This window comes from Bombina bombina, chromosome 1 (genome assembly GCF_027579735.1).
Source record: "Bombina bombina isolate aBomBom1 chromosome 1, aBomBom1.pri, whole genome shotgun sequence".
Classification (NCBI taxonomy): domain Eukaryota; kingdom Metazoa; phylum Chordata; class Amphibia; order Anura; family Bombinatoridae; genus Bombina; species Bombina bombina.
Genome location: NC_069499.1, coordinates 111,929,509 through 111,957,034, shown reverse-complemented (window position 1 = coordinate 111,957,034; position 27,526 = coordinate 111,929,509). Strand labels below are relative to the sequence as shown.

The 27,526-nt window shown below is 42.1% G+C and overlaps 1 protein-coding gene across 2 annotated transcripts in view; it reads right to left on the bottom strand.

The window, feature by feature from the left end:
• The window catches only part of GALC (galactosylceramidase), a 163,379-nt gene that overhangs the window by 35,061 nt on the left and 100,792 nt on the right, over nt 1-27,526 (bottom strand). For both annotated transcript variants that reach the window (XM_053697581.1, XM_053697582.1), the window contains exon 10: nt 15,626-15,753. In XM_053697581.1, coding sequence (XP_053553556.1) covers nt 15,626-15,753 — 128 coding nt within the window. The remainder of the gene's footprint in view (nt 1-15,625; nt 15,754-27,526) is intronic.

Below are 27,526 nucleotides of genomic sequence, written 5' to 3'. Positions count from 1 at the left end.
TTTCAAAAGATTACATTCGTCTGCAAGAACGGACATCAGCAGTGCAGGAGACCCGGCTCTCTTTCACACTGCGGCGGAAGACTCAGTGTGGCGGTGCAGAAACCTAATCTTCCCCCACTGAACACACTACAAGAACCAAGAGGGAGAGATCGCCACCCGACTACTAAAACCAGCAGCGGTAAGCCCAGACACATAACAAGCCACTCAGGGCAAACCAGCAAACTTCTTACCTTGCCGCGCGGTGGCCGCAACTGCAGGGCCCTAGTGCGCACCAACCCATTTTTGCCCGCACACACGCACCGGATAGCAGCCGAACAAACCATCGGTCACAACTTGGCTCTTACATAAAAAAGTCAACACGGCAACGCTTCTTGCCGCATAGCGTGACTCATACAACAGTGGCCAGAACACACCTTAATTAAATAGCCTTATGAGGGTAATGAAAACCCTCCGGCCATCTTGGTAGTAGAACACACGGGGGGGAAGCGGGAAGCCAGCAGCCGCAGACAACCGGCCCAAAGAGCTGCTGCAGATTTAAAATACATAATAACTGGAACAGAGAATATACAAAATAAAAAGGAAAAAAAAAAAAAAAAAAGGAAGAAAGAAAGGAAGGAGAGAGGGGAAAGATAAAAAAGCAGGGGGGAGAGGGAGAAGGAGACAGGAGGGGGAGGAAGAGACAGGAAAAGAAAATAGTGAGAGCCCTGGCATAATCTGGCCTTTTTGAGTCATTTTACACTTTACATCAGCATTTACAGCAAAAACAGATTGATAGTGAACAGACCATATTGAACTTTATCGAAAGACCACAGGATTTAAAAACCTTTCCCTCAGCTCCATCAGTATCACTGTCAAGTAACAGAGACTGTCACACTTGGGAAGGGGATGATTGGGGTGTCTGTCCCCTACACTATTCTACAGACAAAAAAAAACAAAAAAACACATATATAAAAAAATAATAATAAAGATCAAAAAGAATATATAAAAAAAAAAAACATAAAAAAATAATAATAAAGGGAGGCAGCTGCTGGTTCTCTGGCACTCCACGCCTTGACACTTTACATCCCCTTTTCCAGCAACTCTTTGCACATTGTGGTACTAAGAAAGTAATGATTTCCCTGTTGGTCTGAAATTACTGTGGACTCATTGACACGGCAGTAAGAGGGCTGAGTGATGCCTTGCAAAAAACAAAACAAGGCTGATAAGAATACCCCAGTACGCACGCTCAGCAAATACCTAAAGCAAGTTGAACAGCTACCCCTACCACTACCCCCTACGGACAACATGGAAACACCCCAGCGAGATCACAACACACAGACCATTGCCCTTGAAGTGCAAGGGCAACATATAATTACAAAAGAGGATCTTCGGCATCTTTCTTCTAAAGAAGATATCAGAAATGCTGTCCAGGAGATGCGCAATCTGTTCAATGACCTAAGAAGAGACATTTCTGTTTTGGACACTAGGGTTTCCCAGGTAGAAACCAAGCAGCAAGAACACTCCACTTCTGTTGAATTAATGAGCTCTGATATCAGGGGCAATTCAGAAATAATACAACAATTGTCAGACAAAATTGAAGATCTGGATAACAGGGGTCGACGGAACAATTTACGTTTCAGAGGAATATCAGAAACCATACACCCCCCTGCCATTGACGGGTACCTCCAGAGCCTGTTCCGAACCCTAAAAGACTCCCCTTCCTCACCGGACATATTATTAGAGCGCGCTCACAGAGCGCTTAGGGCCAAACCTCCACCAAAGGCCCCCCCCCCCCAGAGATATCATCGTCCGCTTCCTAAACTACAAAGATAAGGAGGAGATTCTTAGATGTGCCCGACTCAAGCACCCAGTCCATCACGCGGAAGAGGAATTACAAATTTTTTCTGATCTATCCCCCACCACTCTACAGAAAAGAAGGGATCTAGGCCACATCACAGCCAAACTGAGGGCTCACAAAGTTCAGTATCGATGGGGTTTCCCGGTATCCATAATTGCCACCCACCAGAACAGGACAACGGTGTTCCTTCCATGATCAGATGAAAAGATGTTCCTTGCGGGACTTTCCATTGGTTCTACTCAGTTGCATCAGGACTCTTCCCTCGAGACAGCACAGTCAAGCACCTGAAAATTCAGCCATAGACTCAGACTGCTGCAGATCTAAAGACTCTGAGGCATTAACTTCAAACAAATGCTACAGTATCCTTTGCAGTTTTGAACGTTATAATGTTAATCAAGGAGTCTGATATGGATTCACAGATTTAGTTAACTTTGTGTTATTAGGTTATAGGGGAGGTAAAGTTGCATATAACATTGTGAGAGCCCACAATCTACAGTCCTCTAGCAGGGTTCAGTGAGAGATGGGAGGCTGACCACTCAAAGACCCACCTTAGGCTCGATATATTACACCTCGCCTACAGCCTGATATGAGGTACCCATTGAGATTCATAACCACTCCCAACACTGTATAAATTACTTAATGTGCAGTGGAGCTCCTACATAGACTCAAAGACCCGTAAGGGTAACCAAGTTAGCCCAGTCAACGGTGATGTCCCCTTTACTGGTGTAGTTGTATTCTCCCTCCCATATGCCTCCTCTGGCCTTGTATGTTTTTATGGTTGTCACAACAGTGTTTCAAATACAGACCACCTATTTGCGAAACATAAATTCTACACACAATTAACCTAATTACCTAACTAGAACCTCCCCTAATCCCCCACACGACTGGTCTTTGCATTAAATATCATCCCCGCCCTATACCCACTCCTTGCTTAGTCCCTTCCCCCCTACCCCCTCTCAAACCCCTCTATACCCCCTTCCCCTTCCAACCCTCCAATCTTACCCTACCCACCGGATAAATACTACTAGCCAGTCCTCAACACTCACAGAAAAAAAAAAAAAAAGATACCAATACCTTTGGGGGTTTGGGAGTTATTTAATAATTATTTTATTTTGTATTTGTACTAGCTTGGGGGTTACTACCCCGTTTAAACCATTTTTCTTCTACTTTATTGTTCTAAATTTGTTGATACATCTTTTAGAATCGAGGAGTTAGTTTGTTATACATTGTGTACTTCTCGGTCCAAAAACATACACCGGACCCTTTTCCATATCTGTTAACCTCCAACTTTCTTGCTTTCTCTTCTTAGGCTTATCTAGCTGCCTCTTCTCTAAGTCTTATCCATATCATCCCCCTCCTTTAACCCTTTCCTCCCCTTCCCCCCTTTTTTTTTTCAGGATGAATCAACGATCCAGCAGGTTCGGATCGCACAATCCAACGTTGACTACTGTCAACGCCAAAGGACTGAACAACCCTGGTAAGCGGTCCATTGCCTTTAGAGCACTAAAAAACTTATACAGCCATGTGCTGTTTTTCCAAGAAACACATTTCCGGAAAGGGAAGGAGCCGAAATGGTTCAACTCACAATACCCCACAGCTTATTTTGCCTCGGGGCGAACAAAAAAAGGAGGTGTGGGTATTTTGATTCATTACTCCCTACCCTTTAAAATCACAAATATTGAGAAAGACCCAGAAGGCAGATACTTGATAGTGGTGGGAACACTATACGAACACCCAATCACCTTAGCTACCTTGTACTGCCCAAACACCGAACAACACATCTTGGTGACTAGGGTTTCAAAGCTTCTCCTAGACTTAGCGAAGGGTACAGTCTTCCTCTCTGGGGATTTTAATCTCGTCATGGACGCCCAGCTAGACACATCAAACGGCACTACTAGCACTCCTCCCAAGGTACTTAAATCTGTAAAAAACTCGATTTTGAACGTCCAACTTCACGACATTTGGCGCACACTACACCCATTGGAAAAAGACTTCACATATTTCTCGCCACCACACACCAAGTACTCTCGCATAGACTACTTTTACAATGACTCAAACGGCCTTGACATGGTCACCGGATGTTCTATTGGCCCTATAACTTGGTCAGATCATGCACCAGTCACATGCACAGTACAATGGCCTGATCTTCCACCTACGTCCTACATTTGGAGACTAGACGACTCTTTACTGAATGACCCTATCATTAAATTAGACATTCAAAAGGCGCTAGAGGAGTATTTCACCCATAATAATCCTCAGCACACATCAATTACAAACGTTTGGGAAGCGCACAAATGTGTCATAAGGGGTGAATTCCTTAAACATAAGGCACGCCTCACCAAACAATATAGACTAAAACATTCACAATTATTACAAACTATAACACAATTAGAAGAGTCGCACAAAAAAACCCCACTAGACACATTCACTAAGATCAAATTAGACACTGCTAAAAAAGAACTTAACACACATCTCATGGAAGCTTACCAACGCAAGTACCTACATATGAAACAACAATACTACGAAGGAGGCAATAAACCTGGGAAACTGTTGGCCAGGGCGATTCGTAGGAAGCAATTAAAAACACACGTACATCATATATTAACCCCAAACGGAACAGTGATAAAAGGTAGTAAACAGATAGCCAACTCCTTTCATTCCTACTACCAAGCACTCTATAACTTAAGCCAGTCCCCGACCGCATCAGATTCCTTAGGAGACCTGCCTAGCAAGGAACTAATGATAAACCAGTATATAGCTACTCTAAAACTTCCCCAACTGGAAACAAAACAAAGAGATACCTTGGACTCCAACATTACTATAGTTGAGCTTAAGCAAGCCATCAAAGATTTCCCCAGCGGAAAAAGTCCAGGACCAGACGGTTTATCCTTAAAATATTACAAACTTTTTGGCGACACATTAGGGCCTATGATGACTCAACTCTTTAATAATCTGACAGAAGCACCATCACTCCCTAACACAATGCTTGAAGCACATATAGCTGTCATACCCAAACCAGGCAAGCCACCCAACGCCCCAGCAAATTTTAGACCCATCTCTTTGCTAAATTTAGATATCAAAATCTTAGCTAAAATACTAGCGAACCGCCTCAACAAATACCTTGCAGGACTTGTTTCCACTGACCAAGTGGGTTTTATACCGGGGAGGGAAGCACGGGATAACACCAATAAGATAATCCAAATCCTGAATTATGCCCAAGTCGAAGGAGTGCCTATGGCACTTTTTTCAACGGACGTGGAGAAGGCCTTCGACCGGGTCGACTGGCTTTTTCTGCGTCGGGTCATGAAGGCCATGAACTTTGGTGACTCATTCCTCAATATGACCTTTGCCCTTTACTCGGCTCCCAATGCTCGGATTAGAATCAACGGTACGTTATCAAATACTTTCACCATATCAAATGGGACCAGGCAGGGGTGTCCGTTATCACCTTTGCTCTCTCGATTGAGACATTAGCTCAGAAGGTACGACTTAACCCTAAAATCAAAAGGAGTCCGGATTGGAGATGTGGAACATAAACAAGCGTTATACGCGGATGATGTTCTTTACACTCTCTCCAGTATCGATTCGTCGATACCAGAGCTCCTCACGGAACTCGCCACATATGGAAAACTCTCCAACTTCCACTTAAATCTTTCAAAATCCGAACTCCTCAACATTAATTCTCCGACTGAACACGTCCAATTCGTAGCAACAAATTATGAGGTCCCCATAGCAGTTAACAAATTGAAATATTTAGGTAGGTATCTATCTATCTGCAAAATCTTCCGACCTGTTTAGAAACAATTATCTTACCCTCCGGAGAGAAATAATTAATGACCTATCCTCTTGGAGGAATAAACAGTTATCTTGGTTGGGAAAGATTGGCCTAATCAAAATGAATATCTTGCCTCGAATCCTATATATAATGCAAACCGTGCCAATCCTCCTACCAGCAGACTATCTCCCCCATTTACAAAAATCACTAGAACGGTTCATCTGGACAGGTGTTAAACCCAGAATACCTAAAAAGACACTATACCTTCCTAGAGACAAGGGAGGATTGGGGTTTCCCGACTTGACATTATACAGAAGGGCCATATTGTTGCAGAAGCTTACAGAGTGGATCCCAGCAACAAAACGTCCCAAATTGCTTCACAAATATCATTTAATGACAGCAATACTCCTTGAATGGGACAGACTAATATCCACCAGCACACATATTTCCACTACAACCTCACCACTGATGCCAATCCTCGAGAATCCTGAGCTACCCTACTGTGACTTAAGTAGGCACAAGTGTTCTCCTCATAGCTTGAGACAGGGCACACTACACTTTGCACTAGTAGAGGGCAGACTACGTACACAACAAGAGATGTTAGAAATACATGGAAACATATTTTCGTCTTGGCTAAGGTATCATCAATTATCACATTTTTTAATGCACCACAAAAACAAAATTGAATTCCTTAGAGACCTCACTCCTTTCGAAACTCTGTGTACCGGGATCACTCCACCAAAAAGATTGATCTCAAAAATATATAAATTGCTACTCACCCCCCCAGACACACAACTACCGACATACACTAGAATTTGGAACAGGGACCTCAACAACACAATTGAGGAAGAAGATTGGCTTAAGTCATTTAGACTGATTAAGCGATCTTCGGTATCGGCCACTGTCCAGGAAATACAACTTAAGTTATTAACCAGATGGTACTACACACCCGCCAGACTCCACCGGTTTTTCCCGGCGGCCTCTGCCTTATGCTGGAGGGGATGCGGAGAGATGGGTACGCTCATCCACATATGGTGGGCATGCCCCAAACTGACAAATTACTGGGCGACTGTCATAAGGGAAATGGCTAACAAGATCAACACACACATTCCAGTCATACCCGAGACAATATTATTTCTATGCTTCCCCGACACTCTGAACAGGCATGAGCGGGCCCTTCTCCTGATCATGCTCACAGGAGCAAAAAGGCTCATACCAAGACACTGGAAATCGGGGGAGGTGCCCACTCTTGCTGAATGGCGCTCAGCCGTGGACGAGCTTCTTGCTCTGGAAAGGCTACATTACTACAAAAGCAACCAATTAGATCAGCACGACATGATGCTGACTGCTTGGAATCCCACTCCTACACAAGTCACATAGCCAGCGATTCTTACAAAATAGATCTAATACCCATATAATAACGGTCAATTATATATATATATATATTTTTTTTTTTTCCCCTCCTCTCTCCCACCCTATTATCCCTCCCCCTCTTCTCCCACTCTCTACAGACTACTTCTTCCTCTGCCCATAAGCACACTATTTTTCTCTCCTTCGCCCGGTGTATGCATGATGTTTAAACTTGAACATTTTGTTTATATGCTTGTTTGTTAAAAAATATATTGAAAAGTCAAGCTTCGCTTAATAGAGACTACTGCATTAGTACCCAAGCGACTCATTCTTCATGTTCATAAGGGCAGTTCAAAGCCCCACGGACCTCTAGAGGGGAACCCCCTCATGTCAAGCTTAAGAGTTGGACAATATCACTTAGTCAAAAGAAAGACTTTATTTTTATCCCACAAGGGTACTCATTTCCTTGAAATTGTATGTTCTGAAAGTGGCTCTATTTTTGAAATGAATGTTTGAATTCACAATAAAGCTAAAAAAAAAAATTTAAAAAAAATAAAAAAAAAATAAAGTGCTAGCCATGTGTATCCTCTTTAGAGGAAAAGTATAACAACCAGCCACCCATTTTAGATTGACAATAAAATCGTTAGGCTGCCCCAGTGTCTCACCATAACATATAATGCATTAGTCTTGAAAACAAAATAATGCCCAGGATTACAGTAATACCCTATTTTTTCCACAGAATTACTGCTTACCCATTCCCTCTATGGGAACTATGTCAGCCAGTTCTGATATATCACAGTCTCCTCAGAAATAAATGACTGAACATACCTCAATGCTGCTTGTAGCATGAAAACTGTTCCTCACACTGAAGATTTCTCTAGCATTCCTCAGCACACTGTGGGAACCAACATGGATCTTAGTTACGTCTGCTAAGATCATCAATCTCAAGGCAGCAATCTTCTTCCAATGCTGCCTGAGAGAAATAGTACTCACCGGTACAATTTAAAAATAAACTCTTGATTGAAGAAATTAAAACTATCATTTTATCACCACTATCACTTTACCCTTCCTATTGCTAGCATAGGCAAAGAGAATGACTGGGGGGAGGAGTTAAGGGAGGAGCTATATAGCAGCTCTGCTGTGGTGCTCTTTGCCACTTCCTGTTAGCAGGAGGATTATATCCCACAAGTAAGGATGAAACCCGTGGACTCGGCATATCTTGTAAAAGAAATATAGTTTTCAATTTACTTCTAGGTAGGCATCTGGAGTATTAAATAGCAAAAAATAGTGCTGCCAATTTAGTGTTACCTATACCTTTAAAGGGCTTTAGGGTCATTTTCAAGGTAGACCATTAAGGAGCGTTTGATTTTAACAAAGATCTTGGGGAAGACTGGAGGCAAAAAGGAAGATCATCTAGGGAATTAAAGGTGATAAACAAGGCTTTTGCTTCTTTACAGTCTGTGATTTTCTGTATAGATTTATCCAAGACAATAGACTTTCATCAGGATAGAAAGAATCTTTCTGAAGTAATTTAAAGACAAATTTACAAATGGACAGTTCTGCCTACACATGTAGAAACTCTAGAGATATGGAAGGAAGAACCAGAAACATCAAATTAATTGCACAAGGTGGATTTAACTTTGCAGTTCATGGGGTACTTAATGGGACAGTCTACAATAAAATGTTTATTGTTTTAAAAGATAGATAATCCCATTAATACCTATCCCCCAGTTTTGCATAACCAACACTGTTATATTAATATACTTTTTACCTCTGTGATTACCTTGTATCTAAGAACATTCTGACAGCCCCCTGATCACAAGACTGACCATATAAAATCTATTGACTTGCATTTAGCAGTGTTGTGCTAACTCTTAAATAACTCCCTGTGCCTGAACACAGTGTTATCTGTATGGCCCACAGTCTCTTGTTGTAAAAAGCTATTTAAAAAACATGTGATAAGAGGCAGTCCTCAAGGGTTTAGAAATTAGCATGAGCCTACCTAGGTTTAGTTTAAACTAAGAATAACAAGAAAACAAAGAAAATTTGATTAAAAAAAAGTAAATTGGAAAGCTGATTAAAATTACAAGTCCTATCTGAATAATGAAAGTTTAATTTTGACTAGACTGTCCCTTTAATGGAGGTAAAGCCCTCAAGTGAAATAATGGGACACTTTTTACAAAACCAGTAATGGGGTTATTACAGAAATATTAACATTTATAGAGACATGCTGCATGTATTGCATCAAAAGAAAGCTGCTTATTTGTATAGAATTTTTTAAAAACAAAATAACATAATTTATGCTTACCTGATAAATTCCTTTCTTCTGTTGTGTGATCAGTCCACGGGTCATCATTACTTCTGGGATATAACTCCTCCCCAACAGGAAATGCAAGAGGATTCACCCAGCAGAGCTGCATATAGCTCCTCCCCTCTACGTCAGACCCAGTCATTCGACCAAGAATCAACGAGAAAGGAGTAACCAAGGGTGAAGTGGTGACTGGAGTATAATTTAAAAGATATTTACCTGCCTTAAAACAGGGCGGGCCGTGGACTGATCACACAACAGAAGAAAGGAATTTATCAGGTAAGCATAAATTATGTTTTCTTCTGTTATGTGTGATCAGTCCACGGGTCATCATTACTTCTGGGATACCAATACCAAAGCAAAAGTACACGGATGACGGGAGGGATAGGCAGGCTCATTATACAGAAGGAACCACTGCCTGAAGAACCTTTCTCCCAAAAATAGCCTCCGAAGAAGCAAAAGTATCAAATTTGTAAAATTTGGAAAAAGTATGAAGCGAAGACCAAGTTGCAGCCTTGCAAATCTGTTCAACAGAGGCCTCATTCTTAAAAGCCCAAGTGGAAGCCACAGCTCTAGTGGAGTGAGCTGTAATTCTTTCAGGAGGCTGCTGTCCAGCAGTCTCATAGGCTAAGCGTATTATGCTACGAAGCCAAAAAGAGAGAGAGGTAGCGGAAGCTTTTTGACCTCTCCTCTGTCCAGAATAAACGACAAACAGGGAAGAAGTTTGGCGAAAATCTTTAGTTGCCTGCAAGTAGAACTTGAGGGCACGAACTACATCTAGATTGTGTAGAAGACGTTCCTTCTTTGAAGAAGGATTTGGACACAAGGATGGAACAACAATTTCTTGATTGATATTCCTGTTAGTGACTACCTTAGGTAAGAACCCAGGTTTAGTACGCAGAACAACCTTGTCTGAGTGAAAAATCAGATAAGGAGAATCACAATGTAAGGCTGATAACTCAGAGACTCTTCGAGCCGAGGAAATAGCCATTAAAAACAGAACTTTCCAAGATAACAATTTTATATCAATGGAATGAAGGGGTTCAAACGGAACACCCTGTAAAACGTTAAGAACTAAGTTTAAACTCCATGGCGGAGCAACAGCTTTAAACACAGGCTTGATCCTAGCTAAAGCCTGACAAAAAGCCTGGACATCTGGATTTTCTGACAGACGCCTGTGTAATAAGATGGACAGAGCTGAAATCTGTCCCTTTAATGAACTAGCTGATAAACCCTTTTCTAACCCTTCTTGTAGAAAAGACAATATCCTAGGGATCCTAACCTTACTCCAGGAGTAACGTTTGGATTCGCACCAGTATAGGTATTTACGCCATATTTTATGGTAAATTTTTCTGGTAACAGGCTTCCTAGCCTGTATCAGGGTATCAATAACTGACTCAGAAAAACCACGTTTTGATAAAATCAAGCGTTCAATTTCCAAGCAATCAGCTTCAGAGAAGTTAGATTTTGATGTTTGAATGGACCCTGTATCAGAAGGTCCTGTCTTAGAGGTAGAGACCAAGGCGGACAGGATGACATGTCCACTAGATCTGCATACCAAGTCCTGCGTGGCCATGCAGGCGCTATTAGAATCACTGATGCTCTTTCCTGTTTGATTTTGGCAATCAATCGAGGAAGCAGCGGGAAGGGTGGAAACACATAAGCCATCCCGAATTTCCAAGGTGCTGTCAAAGCATCTATCAGAACCGCTCCCGGATCCCTGGATCTGGACCCGTAGCGAGGAAGTTTGGCGTTCTGGCGAGACGCCATGAGATCTATCTCTGGTTTGCCCCAACGTCGAAGTATTTGGGCAAAGACCTCCGGATGAAGTTCCCACTCCCCCGGATGAAAAGTCTGGCGGCTCAAGAAATCCGCCTCCCAGTTCTCCACTCCCGGGATGTGAATTGCTGACAGGTGGCAAGAGTGTGACTCTGCCCAGCGAATTATCTTTGATACTTCCACCATTGCTAGGGAGCTTCTTGTCCCTCCCTGATGGTTGATGTAAGCTACAGTCGTGATGTTGTCCGACTGAAACCTGATGAACCCCCGAGTTGTTAATTGGGGCCAAGCCAGAAGGGCATTGAGAACTGCTCTCAATTCCAGAATGTTTATTGGAAGGAGACTCTCCTCCTGATTCCATAGTCCCTGAGCCTTCAGAGAATTCCAGACAGCGCCCCAACCTAGTAGGCTGGCGTCTGTTGTTACAATTGTCCAGTCTGGCCTGCTGAATGGCATCCCCCTGGACAGGTGTGGCCGATGAAGCCACCATAGAAGAGAATTTCTGGTCTCTTGATTCAGATTCAGAGTAGGGGACAAATCTGAGTAATCCCCATTCCACTGACCTAGCATGCACAATTGCAGCGGTCTGAGGTGTAGGCGTGCAAAAGGTACTATGTCCATTGCCGCTACCATTAAGCCGATCACCTCCATACATTGAGCTACTGACGGGTGTTGAATGGAATGAAGGGCACGGCATGCATCTTGAAGCTTTGTTAACCTGTCCTCTGTCAGGTAAATCTTCATTTCTACAGAATCTATAAGAGTCCCCAAGAATGGAACTCTTGTGAGAGGAAAAAGAGAACTCTTCTTTTCGTTCACTTTCCATCCATGCGACCTTAGAAATGCCAGAACTAACTCTGTATGAGACTTGGCAGTTTGAAAGCTTGAAGCTTGAATTAGAATGTCGTCTAGGTATGGAGCTACCGAAATCCCTCGCGGCCTTAGTACCGCCAGAAGGGCACCCAGAACCTTTGTGAAGATTCTTGGAGCCGTAGCCAATCCGAATGGGAGAGCTACAAACTGGTAGTGCCTGTCTAAGAAGGCAAACCTTAGATACCGGTGATGATCCTTGTGGATCGGTATGTGAAGGTAAGCATCCTTTAAATCCACTGTGGTCATGTACTGACCCTCTTGGATCATGGGTAGGATTGTCCGAATAGTTTCCATTTTGAACGATGGAACTCTTAGGAATTTGTTTAGAATCTTTAAATCTAAGATTGGCCTGAAAGTTCCCTCTTTTTTGGGAACCACGAACAGGTTTGAGTAGAACCCTTGTCCTAGTTCCGACCGCGGAACCGGATGGATCACTCCCATTGTTAACAGATCTTGTACGCAGCGTAGAAACGCTTCTTTCTTTATCTGGTTTGTTGACAACCTTGACAGATGAAATCTCCCTCTTGGGGGAGATAATTTGAAGTCTAGAAGGTATCCCTGAGATATGATCTCTAGTGCCCAGGGATCCTGAACATCTCTTGCCCAGGCCTGGGCGAAGAGAGAGAGTCTGCCCCCCACTAGATCCGGTCCCGGATCGGGGGCTCTCGGTTCATGCTGTCTTTGGGGCAGCAGCAGGTTTCCTGGCCTGCTTGCTCTTGTTCCAGGACTGGTTAGGCTTCCAGCCTTGCCTGTAACGAGCAACAGCTCCTTCCTGTTTTGGTGCAGTGGAGGTTGATGCTGCTCCTGTTTTGAAATTCCGAAAGGGACGAAAATTAGACTGTCTAGCCTTAACTTTGGCCTTGTCCTGAGGTAGGGCGTGGCCCTTACCTCCCGTAATGTCAGCGATAATTTCTTTCAAACCGGGCCCGAATAAGGACTGCCCCTTGAAAGGTATATTAAGTAATTTGGACTTAGAAGTAACATCAGCTGACCAGGATTTTAGCCACAGCGCCCTGCGTGCCTGTATGGCGAATCCTGAGTTCTTAGCCGTAAGTTTGGTTAAATGTACTACGGCCTCCGAAATGAAAGAATTAGCTAGTTTAAGGACTCTAAGTCTGTCCGTAATGTCGTCTAGCGTAGAGGAACTAAGGTTCTCTTCAAGCGACTCAATCCAAAATGCTGCCGCAGCCGTAATCGGCGCGATACATGCAAGGGGTTGTAATATAAAACCTTGTTGAACAAACATTTTCTTAAGGTAACCCTCTAATTTTTTATCCATTGGATCTGAGAAAGCACAGCTATCCTCCACCGGGATAGTGGTACGCTTAGCTAAAGTAGAAACTGCTCCCTCCACCTTGGGGACCGTTTGCCATAAGTCCCTAGTGGTGGCGTCTATTGGAAACATCTTTCTAAATATTGGAGGGGGTGAGAACGGCACACCGGGTCTATCCCACTCCTTAGTAACAATTTCAGTTAGTCTCTTAGGTATAGGAAAAACGTCAGTACTCGCCGGTACCGCAAAGTATTTATCCAACCTACACAGTTTCTCTGGTATTGCAACGGTGTTACAATCGTTGAGAGCTGCTAAGACCTCCCCTAGTAGTACACGGAGGTTCTCCAATTTAAATTTAAAATTTGAAATATCTGAGTCCAATCTGTTTGGATCAGAACCGTCACCCACAGAATGAAGCTCTCCGTCCTCATGCTCTGCGAGCTGTGACGCAGTATCAGACATGGCCCTAGCATTGTCAGCGCACTCTGTTCTCACCCCAGAGTGATCACGCTTGCCTCTTAGTTCTGGTAATTTAGACAAAACTTCAGTCATAACAGTAGCCATATCTTGTAATGTTATCTGTAATGGCCGCCCAGATGTACTAGGCGCCAAAATATCACGCACCTCCCGGGCGGGAGATGCAGGTACTGCCGCGTGAGGCGAGTTAGTCGGCATAACTCTCCCCTCGCAGTTTGGTGAAATTTGTTCACATTGTACAGATTGACTTTTATTTAAAGTAGCATCAATACAGTTAGTACATAAATTTCTATTGGGCTCCACCTTGGCATTGGAACAAATGACACAGATATCTTCCTCTGAGTCAGACATGTTTAACACACTAGCAAAAAAACTTACAACTTGGTTATAATCTTTTTTAGCAAAAAAACGCACTGTGCCTCAAAGAGGTACTAACGATTAAATGACAGTTGAAATAATGAACTGAAAAACTGTTATAGCATCAAACTTTAAAACAACACAATCTTTTAGCAAAGGTTTGTACCCATTAGTAAAAACAACACTAATTAAATTTGTACATAAGAAAATAAAACAACGTTTTTATTCACAGTCACTATAAGGATTCTCACAGCTCTGCTGAGAGAATTTACCTCCCTTCAAAGAAGTTTGAAGACCCCTGAGATCTGTCAGAGATGAACCGGATCATGCAGGAAATATAAAAGTAACTGACTGGAATTTTTTGATGCGTAGCAAAGAGCGCCAAAAACGGCCTCTCCCTCTCCCACACAGCAGTGAAGAGAAACGAAACTGTCACAATTAAAGCAACAAAACTGCCAAGTGGAAATTAATGCCCAAATATTTATTCACACAGTACCTCAGCAAAATTAAACGATTCTACATTCCAGCAAAAACGTTTAACATGAGAATAGTTATTAAAAGGATTAATGACCTTTAACAGAGTAGTTCCGGTGAAATACCATCCCCAGAATACTGAAGTGTATACATACATGTCATTTTAACGGTATGGCAGGCTTTTCTCATCAATTCCATTCAGAAAATAAAAACTGCCACATACCTCAATGCAGATTCATCTGCCCGCTGTCCCCTGATCTGAAGCCTTTACCTCCCTCAGATGGTCGAGAACAGCAATATGATCTTAACGACTCCGGTTAAAATCATAGTAAAAATCTCTGTCAGATTCTTCCTCAAACTCTGCCAGAGAAGTAATAACACGCTCCGGTGCTATTTTAAAATAACAAACTTTTGATTGAAGTCATAAAAACTAAGTATAATCACCATAGTCCTCTCACACATCCTATCTAGTCGTTGGGTGCAAGAGAATGACTGGGTCTGACGTAGAGGGGAGGAGCTATATGCAGCTCTGCTGGGTGAATCCTCTTGCATTTCCTGTTGGGGAGGAGTTATATCCCAGAAGTAATGATGACCCGTGGACTGATCACACATAACAGAAGAAAAATGGTTTAATCATCCCAAAACTATGAAAAATATTTTGTGTATAATATGCAAACTACTCTTAGCCATTAATATTTCAAGCACACAAAAATACTTGGAAGCATTAAATGTTAAATTTAAAGTGCTAAGCTAAAAAAAAAACACTCCCAAAACAGAATCAGTATTCAAGTGTATAAGATGTGCCTTTTTTTTTCCAAATGGCATAAAACTGCTGAGAGATAAACAGTCTACTTGCTGTGACAGAAGCACTGGAGACTGTGTCTTGGACAAAGTGTAGTATATAAGTAATAAAAATGGTGCCCATTTGTGGACCAAAGCTAACTTTAAATGCTGGACAGAAATCTCTCTATAATATAAAAGTTCCCCTCCTGAGGAAGTGGATACTGGCCTTATTCATTTCCAATTAGTGCTTTTTGGTCTCTATAACAGGTTATGACTTTTTGGGTGATAAGAGAAGGTCTGGTTTGAAAAAGAAAGGCTGTGCAAATTAGATTTTCTCACCATGGTTTCAATAATAATCGTGAGGTTTCCTTGTCTGTCAGTCAGTGCCACGTAGCTACCACCTTTTTCCAAATGACCAACCGTGCGAAGGTAGACCCAGCCAGGCTGTGTGAACTGTGTAGTGTGTGCTTTAAAAAACAAACAATAATATTAGGAGTAAGTTAAACATTAAAGCACACCATATGAATGTTTTACTAAATAAATATTGCAGTGCTTTTGACAGACATGCATTTTAGCCAATCGGTGCCCTCTCATAAGTAACCCACAGGTGTGAGCACAGGTTTATATATGGCACACGTGAACTAACGCCCTCTAGCTGTGTCAAATACATTCAAATAAGAAGCAGCCTTCAAGGGATTAGAAATAAGCATATGAGCCTACCTAGGTTTCGCTTTCAACTAAGAATACTAAGAGAACAAAGCACATTTGAAAGTAAATTGGAAAGTTGTTTAAAATTACATGCTCTGAATCATGAAAGTTTAATTTGACTAGACTGTCCTTTTCAAGGATAGAAAACAGAGTGTCCTAGTAAATGGAGTACATTCAGCAGAGGGGGCAGTTACTAGTGTTGTTCCTCAGGGTTCAGCTCTGGGGCTTGTTTTGTTTAACATATGTATCAGAGATTGGGGTAGACAAAATGAAAAGTGATATACAACAATTGGAGTATTGGACAAATGACTGGGATCTAAAGTTTAACACTGCAAAGTGCAAAAACATAATTTATGCTTACCTGATAAATTCCTTTCTCCTGTAGTGTAGTCAGTCCACGGGTCATCATTACTTATGGGATATTAACTCCTCCCCAACAGGAAGTGCAAGAGGATCACCCAAGCAGAGCTGCTATATAGCTCCTCCCCTCTACGTCACACCCAGTCATTCGACCGAGAACCAAACGAGAACGGAGAAACTATAGGGTGCAGTGGTGACTGGAGAATAATTTAAAATTTAGACCTGCCATAAAAAACAGGGCGGGCCGTGGACTGACTACACTACAGGAGAAAGGAATTTATCAGGTAAGCATAAATTATGTTTTCTCCTGTTAAGTGTAGTCAGTCCACGGGTCATCATTACTTATGGGATACCAATACCAAAGCTAAAGTACACGGATGACGGGAGGGACAGGCAGGATCTTTATACGGAAGGAACCACTGCCTGAAGAACCTTTCTCCCAAAAACAGCCTCCGAAGAAGCAAAAGTGTCAAATTTGTAAAATTTGGAAAAAGTATGAAGAGAAGACCAAGTTGCAGCCTTGCAAATCTGTTCAACAGAGGCCTCATTTTTAAAGGCCCAAGTGGAAGCCACAGCTCTAGTAGAATGAGCTGTAATTCTTTCAGGAGGCTGCTGTCCAGCAGTCTCATAGGCTAAACGTATTATGCTACGAAGCCAGAAAGAAAGAGAGAGAGGTAGCAGAAGCTTTTTGACCTCTCCTCTGTCCAGAATAAACGACAAACAGGGAAGAAGTTTGGCGAAAATCTTTAGTTGCCTGTAAATAAAATTTCAGGGCACGGACTACATCTAGATTGTGTAGAAGTCGTTCCTTCTTTGAAGAAGGGTTAGGACACAATGATGGAACAACAATCTCTTGATTGATATTCCTATTAGTGACTACCTTAGGTAAGAACCCAGGTTTAGTACGCAGAACTACCTTGTCTGAATGAAAAATCAGATAAGGAGAATCACAATGTAAGGCCGATAACTCAGAGACTCTTCGAGCCGAGGAAATAGCCATTAAAAACAGAACTTTCCAAGATAACAATTTGATATCAATAGAATGAAGGGGTTCAAACGGAACACCCTGTAAAACGTTAAGAACTAAATTTAAGCTCCATGGTGGAGCAACAGTTTTAAACACAGGCTTAATCCTGGCCAAAGCCTGACAAAAAGCCTGAACGTCTGGAACTTCTGACAGACGTTTGTGTAAAAGAATGGACAGAGCTGAGATCTGTCCCTTTAAGGAACTAGCAGATAAACCCTTTTCTAAACCTTCTTGTAGAAAAGACAATATCCTAGGAATCCTAACCTTACTCCATGAGTAACTCTTGGATTCGCACCAATGTAAGTATTTACGCCATATTTTATGGTAAATCTTTCTGGTAACAGGTTTCCTAGCCTGTATTAAGGTATCAATTACTGATTCCGAAAATCCACGCTTTGATAAAATCAAGCGTTCAATTTCCAAGCAGTCAGCTTCAGAGAAATTAGATTTTGATGTTTGAAAGGACCCTGAATCAGAAGGTCCTGTCTCAGAGGCAGAGACCAAGGTGGACAGGATGACATGTCCACTAGATCTGCATACCAGGTCCTGCGTGGCCACGCAGGCGCTATTAGAATCACCGATGCTCTCTCCTGTTTGATCCTGGCAATCAATCGAGGAAGCATCGGGAAGGGTGGAAACACATAAGCCATCCCGAAAGTCCAAGGTGCTGTCAAAGCATCTACCAGGACCGCTCCCGGGTCCCTGGACCTGGACCCGTAACAAGGAAGCTTGGCGTTCTGGCGAGACGCCATGAGATCTATCTCTGGTTTGCCCCAACGTCGAAGTATTTGGGCAAAGACCTCCGGATGAAGTTCCCACTCCCCCGGATGAAAAGTCTGACGACTTAGGAAATCCGCCTCCCAGTTCTCCACTCCCGGAATGTGGATCGCTGACAGGTGGCAAGAGTGAGACTCTGCCCAGCGAATTATCTTTGATACTTCCATCATCGCTAGGGAGCTTCTTGTCCCTCCTTGATGGTTGATGTAAGCTACAGTCGTGATGTTGTCCGACTGAAACCTGATGAACCTCCGAGTTGTTAACTGAGGCCAAGCCAGAAGGGCATTGAGAACTGCTCTCAATTCCAGAATGTTTATTGGAAGGAGACTCTCCTCCTGAGTCCATGATCCCTGAGCCTTCAGGGAATTCCAGACAGCGCCCCAACCTAGTAGGCTGGCGTCTGTTGTTACAATTGTCCAGTCTGGCCTGCTGAAGGGCATCCCCCTGGACAGATGTGGCCGAGAAAGCCACCATAGAAGAGAATTTCTGGTCTCTTGATCCAGGTTCAGAGTAGGGGACAAATCTGAGTAATCCCCATTCCACTGACTTAGCATGCACAATTGCAGCGGTCTGAGATGCAGGCGTGCAAAGGGTACTATGTCCATTGCCGCTACCATTAAGCCGATTACCTCCATGCATTGAGGGTGTTGAATGGAATGAAGGACACGGCAAGCATTTTGAAGCTTTGTTAACCTGTCTTCTGTCAGGTAAATCTTCATTTCTACAGAATCTATAAGAGTCCCCAAGAAGGGAACTCTTGTGAGTGGAAAGAGAGAACTCTTCTCTTTGTTCACCTTCCACCCATGCGACCTTAGAAATGCCAGTACTAACTCTGTATGAGACTTGGCAGTTTGAAAGCTTGACGCTTGTATCAGAATGTCGTCTAGGTACGGAGCCACCGAAATTCCTCGCGGTCTTAGTACCGCCAGAAGAGAGCCCAGAACCTTTGTGAAGATTCTTGGAGCCGTAGCCAATCCGAATGGAAGAGCTACAAACTGGTAATGCCTGTCTAGGAAGGCAAACCTTAGATACCGGTAATGATCTTTCTGAATCGGTATGTGAAGGTAGGCATCCTTTAAATCCACTGTGGTCATGTACTGACCCTTTTGGATCATGGGTAAGATTGTCCGAATAGTTTCCATTTTGAACGATGGAACTCTTAGGAATTTGTTTAGGATCTTTAAATCCAAGATTGGTATGAAGGTTCCTTCTTTCTTGGGAACCACAAACAGATTTGAGTAAAACCCCTGTCCGTGCTCCGACCGCGGAACTGGGTGGATCACTCCCATTAGTAAAAGATCTTGTACACAGCGTAGAAACGCCTCTTTCTTTATTTGGTTTGTTGACAACCTTGAAAGATGAAATCTCCCTTTTGGGGGAGAGGTTTTGAAGTCCAGAAGATATCCCTGAGATATGATCTCTAACGCCCAGGGATCCTGGACATCTCTTGCCCAAGCCTGGGCGAAGAGAGAAAGTCTGCCCCCCACTAGATCCGTTCCTGGATCGGGGGCCCTCAATTCATGCTGTCTTAGGGGCAGCAGCAGGTTTTCTGGCCTGCTTGCCCTTGTTCCAGGTCTGGTTAGGTTTCCAGCCTTGTCTGTAGCGAGCAACAGCTCCTTCCTGTTTTGGAGCAGAGGAAGTTGATGCTGCTCCTGCCTTGAAGTTACGAAAGGCACGAAAATTAGACTGTCTAGCCCTAGGTTTGGCTCTGTCTTGAGGCAGGGCATGGCCTTTACCTCCTGTAATATCAGCGATAATTTCTTTCAAACCGGGCCCGAATAAGGTCTGCCCCTTGAAAGGTATGTTAAGTAATTTAGATTTAGAAGTAACATCAGCTGACCAGGATTTTAGCCACAGTGCTCTACGTGCCTGAATGGCGAATCCGGAATTCTTAGCCGTAAGTTTAGTTAAATGTACTACGGCATCTGAAATAAATGAATTAGCTAGCTTAAGGGTTTTAAGCTTGTTTGAAATCTCATCTATAGTTGCTGAGTCAAGAGTCTCTTCCAGAGACTCGGACCAAAATGCGGCCGCAGCCGTGACAGACGCAATACATGCAAGGTGTTGCAATATAAAACCTTGTTGAACAAACATTTTCTTAAGGTAACCCTCTAACTTTTTATCCATTGGATCTGAAAAAGCACAGCTATCCTCCACCGGGATAGTGGTACGCTTAGCCAGAGTAGAATCCGCTCCCTCCACCTTAGGGACCGTCTGCCATACGTCCCGTGTGGTGGCGTCTATTGGAAACATTTTTCTAAATACAGGAGGGGGGGAAAAGGGTACACCGGGCCTATCCCACTCCTTAGTAATTATCTCTGTAAGCCTCTTAGGTATAGGAAATACGTCAGTACTCGCCGGTACCGCATAGTATCTATCCAGCCTACATAATTTCTCTGGGATTGCAACGGTGTTACAATCATTCAGAGCCGCTAATACCTCCCCTAGCAGTACACGGAGGTTTTCTAGTTTAAACTTAAAATTTGAAATGTCTGAATCCACTCTATTTGGATCAGATCCGTCACCTGCAGAATGAAGCTCTCCGTCCTCATGTTCTGCAAATTGTGACGCAGTATCTGACATGGCCCTATTATTATCAGCGCACTCTGTTCTCACCCCAGAGTGATCTCGCTTACCTCTAAGTTCTGGTAATTTAGACAAAACTTCAGTCATAACATTAGCCATGTCCTGTAGGGTGATTTGTAATGGCCGCCCTGATGTACTCGGCGTTACAATATCACGCACCTCCCGAGCGGGAGATGCAGGTACTGACACGTGAGGCAAGTTAGTCGGCATAACTTCCCCCTCGTTGTTTGGTGAATGATGTTCAACTTGTACAGATTGACTTTTATTTAAAGTAGCATCAATGCAATTAGTACATAAATTTCTATTGGGCTCCACCTTGGCTTTTGCACATATAGCAAAGAGATATTCCTCTGAGTCAGACATGTTTAACAAACTAGCAATTAGACTAGCAAGCTTGGAAATACTTTTCAACTAAATTTACAAGTAATATGTAAAACGTACTGTGCCTTTAAGAAGCACAGAAAGAACTATAACAGTTGAATAACAATGAACCGGAGAAGTTATAAAAACCAAATTTTTCCCGGTAAAGGCATAAATTTAGCAAAGGATTGCCCCCATTAGCAATGGATAACTAACCCTTAATAGCAGAAAAAATTTTATAAAATATAAACGTTTTTTATCACAGTCAAAGCACAATCTCACAGGTCTGCTGTGAGTGATTACCTCCCTCAAAATAAGTTTTGAAGACCCTTGAGCTCTGTAGAGACGATCCGGATCATGCAGGGAGAGAAACAGACTTGTGACTGAATTTCTGATGCGTAGCAAAAGCGCCAAAATAGGCCCCTCCCCCTCACACACAACAGTGAGGGAAGTTCAGTGAAACTGTTTTAAATTTAAAATAAACGACAGCCAAGTGGAAAATAGTGCCCAAAACAATTTTTCACCAAGTACCTCAGATAATTAAACGATTTAACATGCCAGCAAACGTTTAAAATCTAACAATATGAAATGTCATTAAAAAGCCTGCTGCTAGTCGTTCCCACTGCAAGTTAGGCTAAAAGTTATATGCATACAGTATTGTCCCAGTGAAGTGCCATTCCCCAGAATACTGAAGTGTAAACATATATACATAACAGCCTGATACCAGTTGCTACTACTGCATTTAAGGCTGAACTTACATTATATCGGTATTGGCAGTATTTTCTCAGTCAATTCCATTCCTCAGAAAATAATATACTGCAACATACCTCTTTGCAGGTAAACCTGCCCGCTGTCCCCTGATCTGAAGTTTACCTCACTCCTCAGAATGGCCGAGAACAGCAAAATGAATCTTAGTTACGTCCGCTAAGATCATACAAAAACTCAGGTAGATTCTTCTTCAAATTCTACCTGAGAAGGAACAACACACTCCGGTGCTGTTTAAAATAACAAACTTTTGATTGAAGATATAAAAACTAAGTATAATCACCACAGTCCTCTCACACATCCTATCTATTAGTTGGGTGCAAGAGAATGACTGGGTGTGACGTAGAGGGGAGGAGCTATATAGCAGCTCTGCTTGGGTGATCCTCTTGCACTTCCTGTTGGGGAGGAGTTAATATCCCATAAGTAATGATGACCCGTGGACTGACTACACTTAACAGGAGAAATTATGCATTTAGGAAAGAAAAATCCAAATGTTAAATTACAGATTCAATGACAATTTTCTCACTATTACAAATGATGAATGGGACTTGAGACTTATTATTTGAGATGATTTGAAATTTAGTAAACAATGTAGTACTGCAGCAAGTAAGGCCAGTAGAATGCTTGGTTGTATTGGGAGAGATATTTCCAGTAGAAATAGTAAGGTTCGTATGCCATTTTACAGATCATTCATGCAAAGGAGGGCTACTAAAATGGTACATGGACTAAAAAATAAAAAAATTACCACGAGAGGCTCAATGACCTAAATATGTATAGCTTAGGAGGAGAGAAGGGAAAGAGGCAATATGATAGTAAACTTTCAAGTATATTAAGTGGCTTAGTAAAACTGAGGCTGTGAGTATTTTTCATTTCAAGAACAAGGTGTCATGATCTCAAGGGTAGTGTATTCAGGGGTAATTTGAGGAAGCACTTCTTTACAGAAAGGGTGATTGATTCATGGAATAAACTTCCACAAGAGGTGGTAATGGAACACTGTGGGGCACTTTAAGAATGCCTGGGACAAGCATAAGTCTATCCTACAAACTAGAGAAGTTTATACTTTTAGGAAATATCAGGAAAAACTAGTTGGGCCTATGGTTCTTATCTGCCGTCAAAATCTATGTTTCTATGTATAGCAGTGCACTCTTGAACTCATGCTCTTTATAAATATCAGCTTATCACTCTGCCTGAACAGCCTTCAGTGAAAAGCCAATACTTGTAAATAGCAGCAGCTGAGCATAATGAGATATATATATATATATATATATATATATATATATATATATATATATATATATATATATATATATATATATATATATATATATATACACATGCACACACGCATATATACATACATACACACACATATATATACATGCACACACGCATATATACATACATACACACACACACATATAAATACATACACACATACATATACATACATACACACACACACACACACACATATAAATACATACACACATACACACACATAAATACACACATACACACACATAAATACATACATACACACACATATAGATACACACACACACATATAAATAGATACACACACACACACACACATAGATACACACACACATAAATAGATACACACACACACACATATATAAATAGATACACACACACACACACATATAAATAGATACACACACACACACACATATATAAATAGATACACACACACACACACATATACATACACACACAGAACTAAATGTAAGTCTAATATGATAATAATCTTAAATAGAGCCATCATGACAGTTCATATGCCTGCACTATAAGCTTAAAGGGACATGAAACCCAAAATGTTTTTTTTTATGAGCAAGATAGAGCATACATTTTAAACAGATTTCCAATTTACCATGATCCATTTAGCTTAATTTACTTGGTATCCTTTATCAAAGGAGCAGCAATGTGCACTACTGGGAGCTAGCTGAGCAAATCTGTAAGGCAATTACAAGAGGCGTATATGTACAGCCACCAGTTCAGCTCCCGACTCTACCTAGGTATGCTTTTTAACAAAGGATACAAAGAGAATGATGCAAATTAGATAAAAGAAGTAAATTGGAAAGGTGTTTAAAATGGTATGCTCTATAAGACCCATGAAAGAAAAATGTCAAAAGTGAAAAAATAGCTTGAGGTTATGGTCAGCCATTGCAATAAGTGCCATAGCAGCACCTGGGGAGAACAAATAAATACAGAGCTTTCAACTTGCTAGAAGGACAGGCGGTAAGCACTTACAGCAAGGTTTATTAAAGGTACAGTAAAGTAATAATTAGACATTCATGATTTAGACAGTGTACAATTTTAAACTTTCAAATTTACTTCTATTATTTAATTTGCTTCCTTCTCTTGTTATTCTTTGCTGAAAGGTTTATCTAGGAAAGCTCAGGAGCAGAAAATAACCTAGGTTCTAGCTGCTGATTGGTGGCTGCATATATATACCGATTGTCATTGGCTCACCCAAGTGTTCATTTAGAAACCAGTAGTGCATTGCTGCTCCTTCAACAAATGATACAAATAGAATGGACATTAGATAATAGAAGTAAACTGGAAAGTTGTTTAAAATTGTATGTTCTACTTAAATCATGAAAGAAACATTTTGGGTTTCATGTCCCTTGAAGGTACCTTGCAGAAAATGTATGGCTCTAGTGTCCTTTTAATAAAGTATCTACTCAAAAGGGAGATCACAGCAAAATGAGAAACCAATGTGTATCGAGAGCATTTGGGAAAACCAATAGGGATTAAAGAAAGAGTGGTGTGAATATAAGGGTTTGGAACATGTTGACCTGAAGGGATCTATCGTGATCTTAAAGGGACACTGTAGTGTAAATGTTACATGCTCTTATTTGTTAGAGAATGTCATTTTAGCACTGCAGACCCTACAAGGCTTTTGGACAGTACATTAACTATGTATTTAAATGCCTTTGTGAGGTTAAACTCATAGATATGCGGAGTGGTTTGCCAATTTCTGCACTGCCATGTCTCTTTAAAGCGATAGCAAACGTACATATCATAGGAAGCAGATTACACTACTTTACAAATAGCAGATGCTAATGCTGTCTTTGTGTTCCCTTTCTTTTTTAAATACGCTATGCAAGTATTTTTAAAACAATTATTGCTACCTGATGTGGGACCACTCTATAGAGAAAGGAATAGGAAGGGGGAGCAGGGAGGAATAAATTAAAATCTCTCTAACTATGCTGGGGTCATTTAGTTGATATTTGGGAATATTGATTTGCTGACTGGTGCATACAAATTATACCCACATTTGCTCGCCACTTAGGTATGTATTCAAGATTAATACCCTATCATGCTTATAAACATGTTAAATATATGTTGCATAAAAACAGAATTTATGTTTACCTGATAAATTACTTTCTCCAACGGTGTGTCCGGTCCACGGCGTCATCCTTACTTGTGGGATATTCTCTTCCCCAACAGGAAATGGCAAAGAGCCCAGCAAAGCTGGTCACATGATCCCTCCTAGGCTCCGCCTACCCCAGTCATTCGACCGACGTTAAGGAGGAATATTTGCATAGGAGAAACCATATGTTACCGTGGTGACTGTAGTTAAAGAAAATAAATTATCAGACCTGATTAAAAAAACCAGGGCGGGCCGTGGACCGGACACACCGTTGGAGAAAGTAATTTATCAGGTAAACATAAATTCTGTTTTCTCCAACATAGGTGTGTCCGGTCCACGGCGTCATCCTTACTTGTGGGAACCAATACCAAAGCTTTAGGACACGGATGAAGGGAGGGAGCAAATCAGGTCACCTAAATGGAAGGCACCACGGCTTGCAAAACCTTTCTCCCAAAAATAGCCTCAGAAGAAGCAAAAGTATCAAATTTGTAAAATTTAGAAAAAGTGTGCAGTGAAGACCAAGTCGCTGCCTTACATATCTGATCAACAGAAGCCTCGTTCTTGAAGGCCCATGTGGAAGCCACAGCCCTAGTGGAGTGAGCTGTGATTCTTTCAGGAGGCTGCCGTCCGGCAGTCTCATAAGCCAATCGGATAATGCTTTTAATCCAGAAGGAGAGAGAGGTAGAAGTTGCTTTTTGACCTCTCCGTTTACCAGAATAAACAACAAACAAAGACAAAGTTTGTCTGAAATCCTTAGTAGCTGCTAAGTAAAATTTGAGAGCACGAACTACATCCAAGTTGTGCAACAAACGTTCCTTCTTTTAAACTGGATTAGGACACAAAGAAGGCACAACTATCTCCTGGTTAATGTTTTTGTTAGAAACAACTTTTGGAAGAAAACCAGGTTTAGTACGCAAAACCACCTTATCTGCATGGAACACCAGATAAGGAGAAGAACACTGCAGAGCAGATAATTCTGAAACTCTTCTAGCAGAAGAAATTGCAACCAAAAACAAAACTTTCCAAGATAATAACTTAATATCAACGGAATGTAAGGGTTCAAACGGAACCCCCTGAAGAACTGAAAGAACTAGGTTGAGACTCCAAGGAGGAGTCCAAATTTTGTAAACAGGCTTGATTCTAACCAGAGCCTGAACAAAGGCTAGAACATCTGGCACAGCTGCCAGCTTTTTGTGAAGTAACACAGACAAGGCAGAAATCTGTCCCATCAAGGAACTTGCAGATAATCCTTTTTCCAATCCTTCTCGAAGGAAGGATAGACTCTTAGGAATCTTAACCTTGTCCCAAGGGAATCCTGCAGATTCACACCAACAGATATACCAAATTATGTGGTAATTTTTCTGGTTACAGGCTTTCAGGCCTGAACAAGAGTATTAATAACAGAATCTGAGAACCCTCGCTTTGATAAGATCAAGCGTTCAATCTCCAAGCAGTCAGCTGGAGTGGGTCGAACGGACCTAGAACAAGAAGGTCTCGTCTCAAAGGTAGCTTCCATAGTGGAGCCGATGACATATTCACCAGATCTGCATACCAAGTCCTGCGTGGCCACGCAGGAGCTATCAAAATCACCGACGCCCTCTCCTGATTGATCCTGGCTACCAGCCTGGGGATGAGAGGAAACGGCGGGAACACATAAGCTAGTTTGAAGGTCCAAGGTGCTACTAGTGCATCCACTAGAGCCGCCTTGGGATCCCTGGATCTGTACCCGTAGTAAGGAACTCTGAAGTTCTGACGAGAGGCCATCAGATCCATGTCTGGAATGCCCCACGGTTGAGTGACTTGGGCAAAGATTTCCGGATGGAGTTCCCACTCCCCCGGATGCAATGTCTGACGACTCAGAAAATCCGCTTCCCAATTTTCCACTCCTGGGATGTGGATAGCAGACAGGTGGCAGGAGTGAGACTCCGCCCATAGAATGATTTTGGTCACTTCTTCCATCGCTAGGGAACTCCTTGTTCCCCCCTGATGGTTGATGTATGAACTTGGCCCTCGCTAGCTGAGGCCAAGCTTTGAGAGCATTGAATATCGCTCTCAGTTCCAGAATATTTATCGGTAGAAGAGATTCTACCCGAGACCAAAGACCCTGAGCTTTCAGGGATCCCCAGACCGCGCCCCAGCCCATCAGACTGGCGTCGGTCGTGACAATGACCCACTCTGGTCTGCGGAAGGTCATCCCTTGTGACAGGTTGTCCAGGGACAGCCACCAACGGAATGAGTCTCTGGTCCTCTGATTTTCTTG